Source organism: Tenrec ecaudatus, chromosome 9 (genome assembly GCF_050624435.1).
Source record: "Tenrec ecaudatus isolate mTenEca1 chromosome 9, mTenEca1.hap1, whole genome shotgun sequence".
In the NCBI taxonomy this organism is placed as follows: Eukaryota; Metazoa; Chordata; class Mammalia; order Afrosoricida; family Tenrecidae; genus Tenrec; species Tenrec ecaudatus.
In genome coordinates this window covers 48337180-48355070 of record NC_134538.1, presented here as the reverse complement: position 1 = coordinate 48355070, position 17891 = coordinate 48337180, and the positions used below count along the sequence as shown (strand labels likewise).

The 17891-nt window shown below is 48.5% G+C and overlaps 1 protein-coding gene, 1 long non-coding RNA gene and 2 pseudogenes across 3 annotated transcripts in view; 1 reads left to right on the top strand and 3 right to left on the bottom strand.

The window, feature by feature from the left end:
• The window catches only part of FSD2 (fibronectin type III and SPRY domain containing 2), a 34350-nt gene that overhangs the window by 2444 nt on the left and 14015 nt on the right, over positions 1 to 17891 (top strand). The window contains exons 3-8 of one of the 2 annotated variants that reach the window (XM_075558044.1): positions 4568 to 4798; positions 6299 to 6321; positions 7469 to 7590; positions 13272 to 13427; positions 15990 to 16124; positions 17258 to 17408. In XM_075558044.1, the coding sequence (XP_075414159.1) occupies positions 4568 to 4798; positions 6299 to 6321; positions 7469 to 7590; positions 13272 to 13427; positions 15990 to 16124; positions 17258 to 17408 (818 nt within the window). The remainder of the gene's footprint in view (positions 1 to 4567; positions 4799 to 6298; positions 6322 to 7468; positions 7591 to 13271; positions 13428 to 15989; positions 16125 to 17257; positions 17409 to 17891) is intronic. The other variant, XM_075558045.1, reaches the window with a different exon arrangement.
• Positions 1688 to 2482, bottom strand: LOC142456342 (haloacid dehalogenase-like hydrolase domain-containing protein 2 pseudogene; annotated as a pseudogene).
• The window catches only part of LOC142456785 (uncharacterized), a 34864-nt gene continuing 23177 nt past the window's right edge, over positions 6205 to 17891 (bottom strand). Inside the window, exon 3 of the long non-coding RNA XR_012786097.1 lies at positions 6205 to 6803. This is a non-coding gene — a long non-coding RNA (uncharacterized LOC142456785). The remainder of the gene's footprint in view (positions 6804 to 17891) is intronic.
• On the bottom strand, positions 9076 to 9176 carry LOC142457506 (U6 spliceosomal RNA; annotated as a pseudogene).

Below are 17891 nucleotides of genomic sequence, written 5' to 3'. Positions count from 1 at the left end.
GGCTTTCCTTGAGAGATCCAGTAATAATCTTAGAAATCTAGAGTCAGAATTCTCATCCCCTGTGTGGCTCCTCTCCACCTCATTCCTGACAAACTGAGGCAGACTGAGGGCTCTCGAGACAAAGGAGAAAGTTTCAGACCCTGACTACTGAGACAGAGCTGCTGCTCTATAACTTCTGCCCCTGGTCCTAACTGGGTCCCTAGAACCACACAAAACAAGTTCCTCTTTCAGGGAGCAGCCTGGAAAGGCATTGCAAGGCATCCAGCCTGTCTTTGATGGTGGTGGTGTTGGGTGCCATCAAGTCCGTTTAAACTCTGTGTTAGGCTGGGTTGGGTTGACGAGAGAAACAAATCCAGTGACACTCATATGTGTAAGAAAGAGCTTTATACCAAGAATTGTGTATCGAGCTAACATCCCAGCCCAGTCCAACTCAAGTCCATAAGTCTGGTACTAGTCCATAAGTCCCTCTTCAGACTCTCGTGCAATAATGCACAGAATGCAGGAAGATCACAGGCCGGGGGTGGGGGGTGCAAAGTCATGTGGATCCAATGGCAGTGGCTCTGGCAGCCATCAGGGTCAGCGCACAGGAAGGTGAAGGCGGTGGGGTGGGGTGGAGGGAGGAGGTTCCCAGGCCTCTCCTTATGAGGCCACACCCACAAAGAGTCATCATTCAGGCTGTGACCTGACTGACAGGCTAAACTCCACCCCTACACTTTTATATATCTTCAAGTTGACATGAAATGATGTACCTACGGCAGACTCAGAGGCCCTATGGTCAACAGAACAAAACCCTGCCCAGTCCTGTGCCATCCTCACGATTGTTTTTATGTTCGAGCCCATTGTTGCAGCTACTGTGTCCGTCCATCTCCTCGAGGTCTTCCTCTTTTTCACTATTCCTGGTTTATCAAGCAGGATGTCATTTTATATCCTGATAACCTGCCCACAGTAAGTGAGACAAAGGCTTATCATCCTCACTTCTTTTTTTTTTAAATACTGATAGTTTTAATTTTACATAAAATTTCCCAAACAACTGTTACACAGTATAATAGGTATCTGCAATGAATAGGTTATTAATGGAAATATTATTTTAAATTAAAATCAGGGTCTAATTTTAAACTAGTCATCTCTGGCTAATGAAAAGATAAAAAGAAGTTGCCCGTGCTCGGACTCAGGCAGTGGAGCATCTAGCTTTCCACATGCACCCGTGCAACTCCGTTGTCTGTTTTGGGCAGGCGTGGGGGCTAGAGACCCTTCACTCTGCAGTCTCAGCCTGTGTCGCCACTCGGCAGGAATGGCGGACTTGGTGAACGTGGTATTAAGACCACAGCTTAGCTGGATGTACTTTCGTGGCATTCTTTTGGAATTTTCAGACCACCATTCCACTTCCTTCACCATCGGAACCCCACTGCTCCCCAGTGGCAGCAGCGTGGCTGTCCGGCAGGAGCCGCCCTGCTGCACTGATGACTATTTTACAAGCAGTGGCACAGAATCCACGAGCAACCTTTCTGTGGGTCCCATCTTCTTTCACAGGATGAAACAAAGGGGCTGAGCAAGGCTGAGAGGCTGGCTGCCATTCAGTGCCTTCCATGCACTGTGGTGGGGGATGGGGATGGGCGCACGGGGGCGCGGTTGGCGTCTCCTGATGCTGGGGTTCAGGTTGAGGGGCTCGGCTCCAGGGCCGGGCGGCTCACAGCAGATGCTGCAGGATGTGGTCCACAGCATGAGGGAAGCTCTCGCAGGTCAAGTAAGGAGGGGGGGCTGATTTTGTCTTCGTCGGCTGCTCGGTACTTCCCAGTTTTCACCAAGATGCCCAGCATGCCGGCACTCTGAGCCCCGCCGTCATCCCTGCAGTCATCACCTATCATGACGGCCTCCTCGGGGGCACAGCCAGTGCCTCGCAGGGCCTCCAGGAAGAAGGTCTTCTCCGGTTTCCCCACAACCGTGGCTCTGGTGTCGGTGGCGTACTCTAAGCCAGTCACGAAGGGGCCAGGCCCCAGGGCTAAGGCATCCTTCCTCTTGTAATACCTGGCTTTGTGGATCGCAATGAGCGGTGCTCCCTCCAGGAGTAACCGAAACGCTTGATTCAGAATCGGGTAACAAAACTGCTCGGGGGCCAATCCTATGAGCACAGCGTTCGGATCACTTGTTTGTATTCCTTTGAAATCGGGTAGTGCCCAATAATCAACTAGCAGCATGGGCCGGACTTGTTTCTCCTCCACTAAATTTCTGGCGGCAGTGAGGGAAGTGAATATTTCATCTTCAGAGATATCAAACTCCAATTTTCGCAACCTCTCCAGTAGGTCTTGCTTGCTCTCTTTGGTTGTGTTGGTCACAAACTTAATCGAGACCGAGGCACCTCATAACCTTTTAAGAGCTTCTTGTGCGCCCGGCACAGCTGCATCTTCAATGTGAAGTGTGCCACTGAGATCCACCAAAACAGCCTTTGATGTGCGGCGGGCTGCCATCCTTCATTTCCCGTCAGACGCTGGCTTCGAGATACAGGCCCACAGCACGTTCTGAGGCCTCCCTAACGTTCTGGTAGCCCCGCAGCCAGGCTCGCCCCCCCCATCCTCACTTCTAAGGAGAATCCTGGCTATACTTCTTCCAAGAATATGGGTCTTCTGGCAGTCCAGAGTACTTCTGTTTTTCCTCGCCAGCACCATGATTCAAATGCATCAAGTCTTCTGTGGTCTTCTTTACTCACTGTCCAACTCTCACATGTGTATGAGGTGGCTGAAACGACCATGGCCTGAATTAGGTGCATCTTTGCTCTCAAAGTGACGCCCTTGATCTCCAACTCTTGAGGGTCGTTGTGCAGCAGATTTGCCCAATGCAATGTGTCTTTTTAATTCTTTGTTTGCTGCTTCCATGAGCACTGAGTGTGGAGCCAAACAAAATGAAATCCTTGTCAGCTTCAATCTTTCCTGCATTTATCATGGTGCTGTCTATTGGTACAGTAGTGAAGATTTTATTTTCTTTCCATTGAGTTGCAATCTATATGTGAGTTTGTTTGGAGGCTCTAGCAGGGCAGCGAAGTTACCCATATACACTTGACCAAAGGACAGTACCCCTTCTATTGAGGAAGGTCGTCCTCTTCAGCAGAACTTGAAGCTGTGGGAGGAATGGTGTAGTGAGGGAGGAAGGGGACACCAGATCTGCCAGCCAGATCAGCCGAATCAACCCTGGCAGTCCACGGGGTGATAGATGTCACAGTCAGATCACCCTCACATGAACTGTGATCCACATTAAAGGCTGCCGCCTTTGATCTTCATCAACAAATGCTTCACATTCTCCTCTCCTTCAGCAAGCAAGATTGTGTCATCTGCAGACTGAAGTTTGTTCATCAGCCCTCTTCCAATCCTAGTGCCAAGTTTATCTCTGGATAGTCCAGATTCTCTGTTTGCTCAGCATACAGATGGAATAATTAGGGCGAGAGGATACAACCCTGGCACACACCTTTCCTGATCTTAAACCATGCACTATCCCCTTGTTCTGTTTGTACGACTGCCTCTCGGTCTGTGTACAGGTTCCACAGGAAGACAGTGAAGTGTTCTGGAATTCCCATTCTTATCTATAGTTTCTTATGATCCACAAAGTCCAATGCCTGGGCATATTCAATAACACACCAGTAAACCTCTTTCCGGTAGTGTCAGCTTTTAGCCAAGATCCATCTGACATCAGTAATGACATCCTTCATTCTACATCCTCTTCTGACCACAGCTAGATCTCGTTATCCCATTGTTGAAAGAGTGATTGCGTTGCGGAGGCACAAACCTTTACCTTGCAAGGACAAAACTGCTCACGCTCTGTCAGAACACGCACCAGAGCAAAACCTCTTCACCCTAATCCTTTCGTTTTCAGCAGGAGGAGAACAGCCTCCTGCTCTCCCACTTCTGTCAGGCCTCATGCACATAATAGGTGCTCAGCAGAGAGTCCCTGGATGATTGATACAGGTACCTTCTTCAGAAATGCCCCAATCATCTGAGGAGGAGGATATCGATCACAATCTGCATAGCTCTTCTGGACATCTGATCTGAGATCGGAGACCAGAAATTAATATGCTCTAATATTTCTCACCCACCGCATTACAGAAATAAGTACTGTCACCACCGTTCCTCTGCCTTTCTGCCTTTGCTCAGCTACTAGGCAGGCCCACTTGGTAATGACCATTACCCACTTTTGTCTTTACCTCTCCCCTGGTTGTGAGGTTCAGTGTGACCCTGGTGTTTGCACGATCCAAGCTTCAGAAAGTAGAGGACCCGACAGGAAAAGAAAGGATGACCGCCTGTGAGTTAAGATCTAGGATTTCAGTGGCAGTCATCTCCATCACCTGTAGTCAGGTTGACGGAGGTGGTTAACCTGGGAAAGATTGCCAACAGCTGCCAGAGAGAAAGCGGTAATTCCTGTAAAATCATCCCCGAGTTCGAGGCTGAAAGCATCCTAGACGGGTAGTAAGACACAGCTGAGGAGCTGAGACCTCCCCGGGTAGATGCACTGCCCTGTCCCTGGTCCTGTGGCTGACACAGTCTGTACCCTAAAATGATGGCTGAGGTCAACTGTCTTGTAGGAGAATTTTGGAAGACAAGAACAAAACTTTGAGTCACACTACAATGAGATCTTGGAAACACTGGCTCAAAAGTATGAAAGAAAAATTCAAGTTCTGGGGGAGAAAAAGAAAGAGAAGCTGGAAGCCTTGTACGGGCAACTGGTCAGCTGTGGAGAAAACCTTGAAATGTGTAAAGAACTGATGGAAACCATCGAGGAGATGTGTCACGAGGAGAAGGTCGATTTCATAAAGGTCAGTGATGACATGCAAGGGAAAGAAATGAAACAGTGGGGACAGGAATGACGGGGCGGCTAGGGTAGGTGAGGGTAGGTGGGTAGGTTTTCCCATCTGGAGGAGGGCAGTGATGTTGGCAGTCAGCGCCCATTTGATTGCTTTGGATGCTCCTGGCGGTGAGGTTGGCACGCTCTCTCTCTCTCTCTCTGCCTAGCTCGGCCGTGGGTGGCAGAGAAGGCTCACACGCATTGACCTGCTCTCTCCATCACTGTGGCAATAAGAGCAACATGTTTGCTCCTCCTGCAGCGGAGCAAAGACAGTGCCTGGAGAGATGTCTAGCCACTCAGGATGTCCCTTTGAGGCTCTAGGGAGCAAGTTGCTCAGGCTAAAAAGGCACCTCAGGTTTCCCAGTTACGAGGGTAATGCTGTTGCTAGCCGCCATCAAGTTGTGCTCCTGTGTGACACGCCATGCACAACAGGCTGGACCATGGTGGTCCTTGGGTTTTCAGGTGTCTGTCGCCAGGCCTTTCTTCCTGGTCTTAGTCTGGAAGCTCTGCTGAATCCTAATGACAACACAAGCCCTCCACGGACAGGAGGGTGGTGCTTGTACTTGTGGTGCATCAGCAGGGAATCAAGCTCTGCACTCTCCAAGGGATGCTGGGAAGCCTGCCCCTCAGCCACCCCTCGGGTTACGAATATACCAGTTAAAAGTGTTCCCTCATAAGCTGAGAAATGCATAAACTGCATTCATTTTCTGGAACGCAAATTAAACTGACCCAAGCTTCCATGCAGTTGACTGTGGGAATTTCAGCCTCAGTCAGAGCTGGGTCTCATGGGCATGCGGGGGCAGAGGTGGTGTCAGGACGTGGCAGAAGGAGCCTCCACCTCCGTGTCTTTGTGGCTGTCGTGTGCGGCCTCTCACTGTCCATGCCCATAGTCACTCTTCAAAGCCCAGCAGCTTCTCCTCCCTGCTGCATTTGACACTGTGAGAGCCACACATGCATTCGGAACCAAGGGAGTGTTATAGATCAAAGATATGATCCGGGACACAGAAAAAGGCATATGCGTAAAGGTGTTCTCGCTGTCATTTAACATGGTGCAAAACAGGGAGCAGCCAAAATGCCCAACACTATCGGAACAGCCCAACACATGTAGGAGTGTCTATCAGTGAACCGCCTGCCATCTTTCCTGTTGAGAGCCCAGCCATCCACTGGAAACGTGGGAAGTGCTTACAGAATGGGGAGGGGGAAAGCAGTGGAGACAAGCCAAGGGGCTGCAGGTTGTATCTCTGTCAACACATGAAATGCAGGAGAGAATGCACACATGATTGATAGGGCTACCTTTTTTTTTTTTTTTTGCAGGCAAATTTTGTTTGTTTCTTTCTTTTCCTTAATTTCAAAGTTTTTGGGGTGTTTTGTTGTTGTTATTTAAGATGCTTATAATACCCTCAAGTTTGAGGAAGAAAATTTATTTCCCCAAACAATGTAACACACATCCTCCTCTTTTCTTGCATTGCAGGATGCCGTGATAATGGCCGACAGGTAAGACTTTTGTTCATTTTTCTCTGCCCCCAGCCTCGGGGTAGCTGAATAGACTCAGCTGCACTTTGCTATATGGTTACCGTTTCCACATTTATGTCTGGCACTAAGAGTAAAATAGCACTGCCTTTGGGCTAGAGCAGCTTCTTCAAGGGACATGGGGTCGCAGGATCTGCTGGTCTCGAATGTGAGAACCTCAGGGCCGGATGGGAACGCATGGCAGGAGGCGGCCAGCTCTCCTCCATGAGGTCCTGGCTCACCTCGGAGGACACCGTATCTGCAGAGGCTGTGACAGCCCAGATCCTCCCTTTGGGGCCTGCTTTTTGCCAGGACCCAGACTATGGGACTACAGAATGCACACGTGTTCGAGTCAGGCAGACTGCAGTTCTAATCCGGCTATAGCTCAGGTCAGACCGCACCTTCCTCGTCTACAGAGCCAATCTTGTGATAAGTTAGTAGGGCGATGGCTGTAGAGCAGCATGAACCTAGAAGGTAAAGACACAAGGGTTAAGTGATGGGCTTGGGAAAAAGACAGGTCTGGTTTCAAATTCTGCTTCTACCACTTGCAACCCCTCTGGCTGAGGAAGCAGGGTCAAGGAGACCCAGAGCCCTACTCTGTGGCCCTCCATGTGGAAAGGGGCCCTGGTGGCCTGGTAAGCTACACTTTAGGCTGCTAACTGCAAGGTTGGCGTTTCAACACCCCCAGCCGCTCCATGTAGAAAGATGTGCGACTTGCCCCTGTAAAGAGTCACAGCCTTAGAAATCCAATAGAGGATCACTCTAACGTGGAATTGACTCAATGGCAGTGAGGTTTTTGTTGGTTTGTTTGGCCATGTGGAAAGCTCAGGAATTTTTCAGAGTGTGATTCTGGGGCTCATGGATGGAACCCCGCAACACAACCTTATCTATGCTCCGGGGCCTCCCCGTCCCCTCAAAAGAGGATCAAACCAACCCCATTCATCCACACTGATGATCTTCTAGGTCAGGCCACAAAGCAGATGGTGGAAGGAAGCTAGCAACTTGTTAAAAGTGGAGAAATAAAAGGTCAGGGAAGTGGCCCTCTCCCTGGCCTCCTCATGACCCACCCAATAGACCCACCCGAAGGAGAATGTCCCTTCCTCCACGTGGCTGTGTCTTTTTATACTAATAGACTCGGGACGTTTCTGAAAACCCAAACAGACGTGGACCTTTCTGCCCAGCCTGACTTTGAAGACCAAACCTTGGACTTCTCAGATGTGGAGCAGCTCATGGATTCCATCAACAGCATCCCAGGTGCCTAGTTTCTGTGTGCCTCCAACCCAAACCAGTCTGGACTCCTAGGACGCCCACCTGTATCTGAGCAGAACTGTACATCCATAAGAGTTTCAATGGCTGATATGTTCAAAGGTGCTTTTGGGTGGACTCAAACTTGCAGTCTCTTGGTTAGCAACTAAGCTTCTTAACTGTTTGCACGCCCCCACACAGAAACTCTGCCCAGGTACATACATAATGGCAAGTTCAGATTTCCCCGATGTAGCCATTAAAAAGTTTAATGGCTAAAGAAATGATAAAGTTTTAAGAACAAATTGGGTTTTTTCTCCCTCTGTAGATCATGCTTTCATGTTTACGGCTTATAAGGCTTAGAACAGAGGTTGCTGTTCCGAATGGCACTGTCTAGTCCCAAGCAGCCTGAACAGACTTCACAAGCACTTGCCCTACTTCTGGACTGACCCCTAGCAAGCATTTGCCTTCCATGGAGTGTCTCTCTTTTGTTCTGCATGAGCATAAGGAGGAAGGGAGGCCAGCTGATCACATGCTTTTGGGTTGCCTGGGAGGCTGTATAGTAGAGTGAGCTGACAGGATCCCAGCTCTGCCCTGTCCTAGCGCTGACTTTGAATTACTTGCCACACTGCTGTGAGCCTTGGTAAAATGAACCCAATAATGTCTCGTGGAATATGACGAGAGTTCACGGAAGTCATCTAAGTACAGCACAGCACATGGTAGTAGGTTGTGGTTGTCGTCAGGTGTCTTCAAGTCAGTTCTGACTCATAGTGACCCCATTTAGAACAGTGCCAAACACTGCCCCTCCTGCGCCATCCTCACAACGAGTGTTGTGTTTGAGCCCACTGTTGAAGTGACTGTGCCAATCTATCTGCTTGGAGTCTTCCTCTTTTTCGATGCCCTTGTCCTTTACCTAGCACGATGTCCTTGTCCAGGGACTGGTTTCTCCTGATGATCTGTCTCGAGCAGGGGCGGCCGAGTCCCACCATCCTCATCTCTGAGAGCATCTGGCTGTGCTTCTTCCAAGAGAGACTTGCTCTTTCTTTGGCACTCCACGGTGCTTTCGACACAATTCAACTGGACAGATTCTTCTTCAGCCAGGGTCCAGCTGATGCCAGAGATGATACCCTTGTTCCACAGACCATTTCTGCAGCTCTCTGTCCATGTGCTGTTGTGATATTGAAGATCGCTGTTGAATTATCTGCAGCATCATTTCATTTGCATGTGATATTAATAATAGTGTTCTATCATTTTTGCATTCTGTTGAGTCATTTTTCTTTGGAACCGGAACAATATGGATCGCTTCCAGAAACTTAGCCAAGTAGTTGTCTTCCACATTCCATCGGCCTATTGAGACATTTCCATTGGCGTTCCGTCGATTCCTGGAGCCTGGGTTTTGGCTGATGCCTTCAGTGTAGCTTGGACTTCTTCCTTCAACACCTTCACTCTCGATCGTATGCTACCGCTTGAAATGTTTGAATACCAACTAGGTTTTTTGTTATTGTGGAACGCTTCACGAATTTGCATGTCATCCCTGTGCCGGGACCATGCTAATCTCTGTATCGTTCCAATTTAGCACATGTGCTGGCGAAGCGAGCGCACCAACTAGTTCTTTTCGGGGCAGTGGCTCTGTATTCCGTTCATCTTCGTTTGGTACTTTCTGCACGGTTCAATGTTTTTCCCGTTGGCGTTCAACGTTGCCCCTCGAGGCTTGAATTTTTCTTCAGTCCTTTCAGCTTAAGATATGCTGAGTGTGTTCTTCCTTTCTGGGTTCTAACTCCAGGGATTTGTATATTTCATTACAATGTTTAGCTTTGCCTTCTTGAGCTGCAGCTTGACATTTTCTTTTCACCTCTCTTATGTCATCATTTCTTCCATTTCCTTTAGCAAATATACTGCTATTACTTCATAGAATGATACTAGAATGCAGAGTTCTTTGACTCACTTTCTCTTCCTCACCAGTACCCAACAGGATTGTAAACAATGCTGTCTCTACCATTTCAGCATTTTACTTTGCCTAGATTTTTAAAATAAAAATGGGATTGTGCTCTTTTGTAAACTTCCCCTCCAACAACCAGTCATAATGAATATATTCTCACACAGATAAATTCTTCTCCAATATGATTTTAATGGCAACATAAATATTAACTACATATAAGTACCTTAACATGTTTATGTGTCGATTGTTGCTGAAAACAGGAAGGACCTGAACCACTTGCTGATGAAGATCAAAGATTTCAGCCTTCAGTGTGGACTACAACTCAGTGTAAAGAAGACCACAATCCTCACAACTGGACCAATAGATAAAGAGTTTATATTCCCACATGATATTTCTAGATTTTTCACCATTATTATCCTTATTAAAAACAATCTTTGAGGCCACTCTTAGAATCACTGGGTGTAAGAAACATTTCACGGAGCTGTGATGCCAACTGGATGGTCCTATTCCTGTCCTAGAATACCAACCAAAAACCAAACCCACTGCCCTTGAGTTGATTCCAACTCATCCTGGCCCTACATAGGGTGTCCTACACTGTAAACCTTTACCGGGGCAGCCAGCCTGAGCTTATCCCACAGAGCAATTGGGAGAGCTCCACTCAGATAAGCAGGCCTGGTTGTTTGGAGAGCTGCATTTCGTTTCCAGCCACTGCACCCCTGCACAACCTCCATCGATCTGTGGAGATAGATGTGTGGTGCTGGAATGCTGGACAGGTTTGTGAGGCACTTTCAAACTAAGGCAGACAAGGAAGAAAGGTCTGGCAAGCTACATCTAAACATCAGCCAATGAAAACCCCATGGATCCCCAGTTCTACCTTACAAACAGATAAGAGCTCTCAACACACAGAACCCAGGAACAATCATGGAAGTAGCAATACCATGAGGGTAGGGGGAAGGTGGGGGAACAAGGAGGGAACCGATTGCAATGATCAACATATAACCCCACCTACCCATCCACCCACCCAGGGGCACGAACAACATAAACGTGGGTGGAGGGAGACAGCGGATGGTATAAGATATGAAAATAATATTAATTTCTAATTTATCAAGGATTTATGAGGGTGGGAGGGGGAGAGGAAGGAGCTGATACCAAGGGCTCAAGTAGAAAGAAAATGTTTTGAAAATGATGATGGCAGCAAATGTACAAATGTGCTTGACACAATGGATAGATGGATGGACAATTTAAGAGCTATAAGAGCCCCAATAAAAAATGATTTTTAAAAGAAAAAGACAAGAAAGACCTGTGAATCACAGGGGTCCAATCCTGTTGTGCACGGGGTGACACCTACAGCAGCAGGCATTTGTCAGGAAGAGCATTCCCACCCACATCCATCCTGGAAAGGCACTGAGAGTTACTCTTAACCCTCCTGTGTCTGAATCCCAAGTATGCCCTCTCCCTTCTGCTTGCCCCATGTGTTAGTTAGTCTGGGTAGACTAGAGAAACAAATTCATAGACACTCATCTATGTACAAGAAAGAAGTTTATATAAAGAGTAATTGTACCTTAAGAAAACATCTCAGCCTAGTCCAGATTAAGTCCCTAAATCTGATATTAGCTCATATGTCTGATACCAGACTCATGCAGCCAAGCAATAATGCCAAATGCAGGAAGATCACAGACCAATAGGTGGAAAATCTTTTGGATCCAGTGGTGATGGAAACATCTTGGCGCTGGCCTGGGTCTCCATGTGGTTCCTCCAGCCCCAGGACCCTGACTACCATCAGCTTAGCTCCATGTGGCTTGTCAACAGTAATGTCTCGCAGGGAATGAGTGTGTGTCCCTCCTCCAGTGAGCTACTTATCTCCTTAGGGCCTCCAAATGAGGTCATCAAGCTGTGCCATGATTAACAGGCTAAACTCTACCCCTTCACTCTAATAGTCTCAAATTGAGATTAGTTAGCTACCACACATTAGTTGCCTCCTAAGGAGGGTAATGTGGTGGTCACCTAATCTGGTGTCAATTTGAGAGGAAGGAGTGGAGTCTAGTCTGTTAATCGGATCATAGCCAATGAGGCTTCTGTGTGGGCCTGGTCTTCTCCTGAGAATTCTGGGAAATCTGATTATTTCCTTTTTGGAGGTGGGAGACTCTCTGACACTCCTGGGAGACATAGCAGCTGACAAGACATGGACCCACCCTGATGCAGAGGCCCTTGCCAGCACTGAGCTGTTTCCAGTGCCACTGGGACCAAAGACTTTCTACCCACTGGCCTGTGATTTACATTTGGCATCATTGCATGTGTGTTGTGAGTCTCAAGAGGACTTTATAGATTAGTATCAGACATATGGGCTAATATTGGACTTACAGACTTGATCTAGACTGGGCTGGGATGTTTTCTCAATGTTCAATTGCTCTTGTAGATAAACTTCTTTCATATACACATATGAGTGTTCATGGATTTGTTTCTCTAGTCTACCTGGATTAACACAGGTAACAACTGAAAAAACATCCTTCCCCTTGCACTGCATCTTTGGGTGAAGAGATAAGTAGAAAGGGAATCTTCCCTGCATCCTAAAGAGGTCATCTGGGAATAGCAATTCTTTCTCTTTCCTGCTTTGCCATAGAGTCTCCATTCCCTAGAGGAGCAAACCCAGTAAAGTGTAGATTGATAGCTAGATAGATAGATAGGGCAATTTACTTCAAGGAAATGGCTTGGTTGGGAATTGTGAGAAAGTGACTCAAATAGTTGTGAGGGCTGGCAACTCCCAAATCTGTGTGCTAGGCAATAGGCTGCCAAAGTCAGCTGGCTCACGTGTTGGCAGAGGCTGAAGTACTCAAAACCTGCATGTCAGGCAGCAGGCCAAAGACTTCTGTAGGTTTCCGTCCACGGGTCAGGCTATAAGAGTGCATGCCAAGAAAGAGGGAGCTTTTCTAGGATGTCTATTATTTCCCAGAGACAGGCCACACCCTCCTCTCATCTGATTGGCTGCTCAGTTCATGGCAAAATAACAGTGTACGTCTGCCCAACCACTGAGAATTATACTGTGCATGTAACATACCACTGACCAAAAAGGAAAGAGCTGAGTACAGTTAATTAAATGCCTTTGAATTAAAGCTTTGACACAAAGAATGCTTTTAAAAGCCTGGGATGGAGAGCAGTGTTTACATGGGAGGAGGATTATGGAGAGAAAACACTACTTGATTCTATTCTTGGCTGTGTGTTTGTGTTAGAGTTGAGGCGGCAGAGACACTGACCTACAGAGAAGGAAAGAATAAACGCAAAACTCTGAAGAAGTTGATTCTGAAAAACACAACTGGCCAATCCCACTCCTCTCTCATTGGGACATGGGAGCCAGTCATTGGCAGTGAAGCCAATGAGAGCAGGGTGTCCCTATTGAAGGCTCCTTGCCTTTTGTCCACTTCAGCGCTGCTGTGGTCTTCATTGCTCTGCCTCTGCAGATTGCATGGAAGGGTCAAAAGAGGTAGGACCTTGGGCAGGGCTGACAGACTAGACCCTGTCACTGTCCCCCTTTCCCCTGAGATTGTGTGCCTTTGTCACATCAGGCATGGTTTACCAGTTACTCCTTGTAGGCCTGTGGCTGAAAGGCTTTGCCTTCTCTGTGTCGGGCTGCCTCTTCCCTGCCCAGAGACCACGGATGCACTGGGGAGAGTGGTCCTGTGGAAGACACAGCTCCCAGCCTACACCTCCACTTCAGGATTCTCATTTGTTTCTGCATTTCCCCCCTTTTCTTTTCTAGTTCCTTCTGCTCCAGTGATAAACCCACAGGCCCCAAACTCAGCTACAGGTTCCTCAGTCCGAGTGTGCTGGAGCTTATACTCCGATGACACTGTGGAGAGCTACCAGCTGGCCTACCGGCCAGTGCAAGACAGCCCACCCCGAGAGGACCAGGCAGGTGAGCCTCCGCCACGAGCATGCTCCCATTCACAGACGCCGGGGCCGTGCTGGCTGTGGGAAAGATGGAGGTGGGCCGGACTGCGGCTGTGTCATCTGGGAACCCTGAGGAGTTCCTTTTGTCCAGAAGGTGGGGTACAGGCAAATAGCAAAGTGGAACTAGAAGGTGAGTTGGGTGTTGACTAGTGAGGACCATAGGCCAGGCAAAAGGCTCTGTAGAGCAGTGGTTCTCAACCTGTGGGTCATGACACCTTTGGGGGTCAAACAACCCTTTCACAGGGGTTGCCTAAGACCATCGTTAAATACATATCTCCAATGGTCTTAGGAACCGAGACACCACTCCTCTACCATCTCTAAGCGGGTCCGCCCACATACATATATGCCCATGAAGACTATTACCCATGCTACACCATGCTTCAAGACAAAATTTCAGATATTTGTAATTAGAAATAATATTTCACAATATATAATTACATATTGTTTTGTGATTAAGCACTATGCTTTAATCATGTTCAATTTGTAACAATGAAAGTACATCCTGCATTTCAGATATTTACATTATGATTCATAACAGTAGCAAAATGAAGTAGCAACGAAAATAATGTTATGGTTGGGGGTCAGCACATGAGGGACTGTGTGAAAGGGTCGTGGCCTGAGGAAGGTTCAGCACCACTGCTGTAGCGTATCTAAGGGAGTCACATGGAGTATCACACTGCATGGCATGCAAGGACTGGGGGCACCCCTTGCTCAAAAGTGGTCCCTGGCTGAGATCCAGCAGTTCCAATACTATCTTTTCAGAGCAAGCCTATGTTCCAGGAGAAAGAGGGCGGGGGGGTCTGGGCTGCAGACTCTCATGAAAGGTGAGAGGACTTCTGTTGCCTTAAAGAGGGTGATGACCAGCTGTCAGTCTCAGATGGTACCAGCTTCTGGGGATGGTCTCCCGGTCACCATGTCAGGCAGCCCATGGTCCATCGTCTTCCCGGAACCCATGGACCGGCTGCTGTGGCGATGAAGGCTGGAGTAAACCTCCCCAACCCAGGAATCAAGAAGCCAGGCTACTGTAGAGAAGTTGAGAAGGAAGGGTCTGATAACCCCCGAGTCCCAGCTGCCCGTCTGAAGGGGCCAGAGATTAAAGCCAGCCTGCCGGACTTGAGCCTGTGCATGGAGTGGGGACAGGACTCCAGGGAAAAGACCGAGAGAGCTCCATTTCTATGGATGAGGCAGCTGAGGCCCCGAGAGAGGCGAACTGCAGAGGGACGCAGTGACTTAGGGTAGACTCTGCAGGCTCCCTGTCCAGAGAGCTCCACTCAGGATGCTCAGCCATGCAGGCAGCACGCTGAATACCAGAAGGTAAGGACAGAGTGTCTTCTCAGGGTTCAGGAAGAACGGGGATCCTTGAAGAAAACTGGAGAGTAAGGTGAAGTCATGATGAGGGGTGGGGGTGGGGGCAGTGGAGGTGGCTAATCAGAATGAGTAAAGGAAACCTGGAAATCAGACCTGATTTATCACAGGATCCCTGGTGGTGTAGTGGTTACACATTGGTCAGCAGTTTGAAACCACCAGCAGCTCTGAGGCAGAAAGACGAAGCTTTCTAGTCCTGTAAAGAGTTCCTGTCTTGGAAACCCCTACTGTGTGTTGGAATCAGCTCAATGGTAGTGAGTTTAGTTTTTTGCCGTGAATCAACCCTGTTGGCACCTCTGTAGACACACAGAAGCCGCTGCACTGGGTCTGTAGCCTAGCAATCCATGAAGATCGCCGATACTAAGGAACTGATATCAGAGGGTGGGGTGACACAGTACTACTCCCTTTCAAGAGCCTAGGTGGTTTGCGGCTACATCAGTTAGCTGTGCCGCATGGCGGCAATAGTCTAAGTAGCCATATCGCTGAGCATGCAATGTATGGCTTAAAAGGGCACACATTTATTTGGTACATTTCTGTGCGCGGGCTAGACTGTTTAGAGGACTGGGTCCCCTTGGCTAGTGCCGGATACCTAGGATAGCCATACATTGCTAGGTGGGATGTTTAGGGCAACTTGGGCAACCGAGGCTGACTTGGTCTTTTTCATGTGGTAAAGCAACGGCAATAGCAACACCCGCCGCCACTAAGGCTGACTCATGGTGACCTCGTGTGTCAGAGTAGAACTATGCTCCATTGAGTATTCAGTGATGATTTTTAGGCTTCCTTCAGGGCGCCTCTGGGGGCTTGAACCACCTTTTGGTTCGTAGCCAAGTGCTTCATGGTTTGTAGCATGCAGGTGGCCCTGTTGGCATGGCGGTGGAAAAGTTCTTAGCAGCAAGAGGACCAGCCCCTATGTGCTAACCCTTTCCAAGTCTCTGCTTGCAGCATGCTCTCTGGTGTCCTATTGGCCAAAGTGAGTCACATGACTAGGCCTTGCCCACGGTGCTAGCTGGACAGTCACATGCAGACAGGTGCACACACAGGAACAGGAGGGGCGTGGGGCCAGCTTTGTAAATTCCTACAAAGGAATCCCCACAATGAACTTGAGACCCCTCTGTCCAATTTTAGGATTGAATTCCTATCTTTATTTCCTTTTCTTTTTCAGAGTTTACAGTGGTTGTCAAAGAAACATACTGCTCAGTAACAAACCTTACACCAAATACCCAGTATGAATTTTGGGTCACGGCTCGGAACAGGGCTGGCACCAGCCCAGCCAGTGAGTGTGCAGTGTACATGACAGGTAAGGTGGCCACTTGTTTTCTGGAGCAAGGCCTTCATCACAGGGGCACAGGGGCACCGGGTTTAGACATGCAGGGTTTTAATTCATTTGGAAGGGCAGAAAGAACAACTCTTTTAAATTTCATTTAAGAAAAGTAATCTGATGCCTGTGGTATTCATTTTCGAGTGTTACTATAATACAAATGTCATGGGGTGTGGGGGCTGGGGCTTTAAGGAACAGAAATTAATTTTCTCCAAGTTCTAGAGTCTGGAAGCCCATCAGTGTCTCAGTCGTGTCGATTCCTCCTTTGTCACTAGCCCTGGATGTTCCCAGGTTCCTTGGTCATTCTCACCTGCCACCTGCCTTTCCCCAAGCAGGCATGCGCTTCTCTGTCTGACCTACTCATTGTATAATTCAGAAGTGACTAGATTTAGAGCCCATTAATGTCGCAAAACCCCTGTTTCCAAACAGTATAGAACAGGGGTTAAGATTCCAACATCTATTTGAGGGCATAGTTCAGTCTATTACAGCTGGCCTGGCAGAGATATTTTCTCATGGTTGGTCTCAAAATTCAACAACTTGAGGTCATACTTCCATTTGAACCTTGCAACCAGCCTCCAAAGCGCCCGGATGCACAGTGGTGCAGCACTGCACTGCTAACCGATGGCTCGAGCTGGCTGGATCTATTGTCACCTCGAGTGAAACGTGTGACAGACAAGCCTGCTTCATAAAGATTATCCTGACGATGAGTCCATTCCAGCTCACAGCGACTCTGTAAGATGGAGCAGGATTGTTCCTTAGAGTTTCCAAGACTGAAATTTCTACAGGAGCAGACAGCCTCCTCTTTCTTCTTCAGAGCAGCTGGTGGGCTTGAGTCACTGACCTGACAGTCAACCTAATAAGGCCTAACTCAAAACACCACCAGGGTTCCTACTCTGACCTATTTCAGGGGTGCCATGCGTGGGGACGGCCTCCACATCCCACAGCAGCGGCCTCTCTGCTCCAGGAGCTTCTGAAAGGTGGTCCCTGGCTTGCTTTTTATTGCTCCGATTCTGTCAAGGGGCAGAGGAGGGCATTGTGATGTTTGTCCTTAGCTTGAACAAAATGCCACATACAAACAGAGAGCTGCTCACCTCCCTCTCTCTCCCCTGTAGCGCCTTCTTCCCCCATCATAAAAACCACGGCAATAAGGAGCTGTGAAGAGGCAGCGCTGATTTCCTGGGACTCCGGGAACCTGAATCCTGTGGACTCCTACACGGTGGAGCTGACCCAAGCAGAAACGCCAGAAGCCTCGGGGGTCACTGAGTGAGTCACAAGGGCATCAGAGGCTTCAGACACCTGATTCAGTACCAGGACTTAGAAAATGTCTGAAGTCGTGGAGAGGAAGTCAGAGTGTAGGACACAGCTTCATTTTAGGTTGCTGGGTTTTTTGAAAGGAGCCCTGGCGGTGCCATGTTTAAATGCTGAGCTACCAACCGGAAGGATGGCCACTCAAAACCACCAACTGCTGACTCTGCAGGAGACAGCTGGGGCTGTCTGCTTCCCTAAAGACGCCAAAGTCACTGCCATCAAGTGAATTCTGACTCATAGCGACCACATAGGACAGAACTGCCCTTGTGAACTGCCTAGACTGTAAATCTTTACCAGAGTAGAAAGCCCTGCATTTCTCCCCAAGGGCAGCTGGTGGTTTCAAACCACGGACCTTGTAGTTAGCAGCCTAGTGCGTAACCACTAGCCACCAGGGTCCTCCATAGAGTGACAGCCTTGGAAACCCTGTGGAGTAGTGCT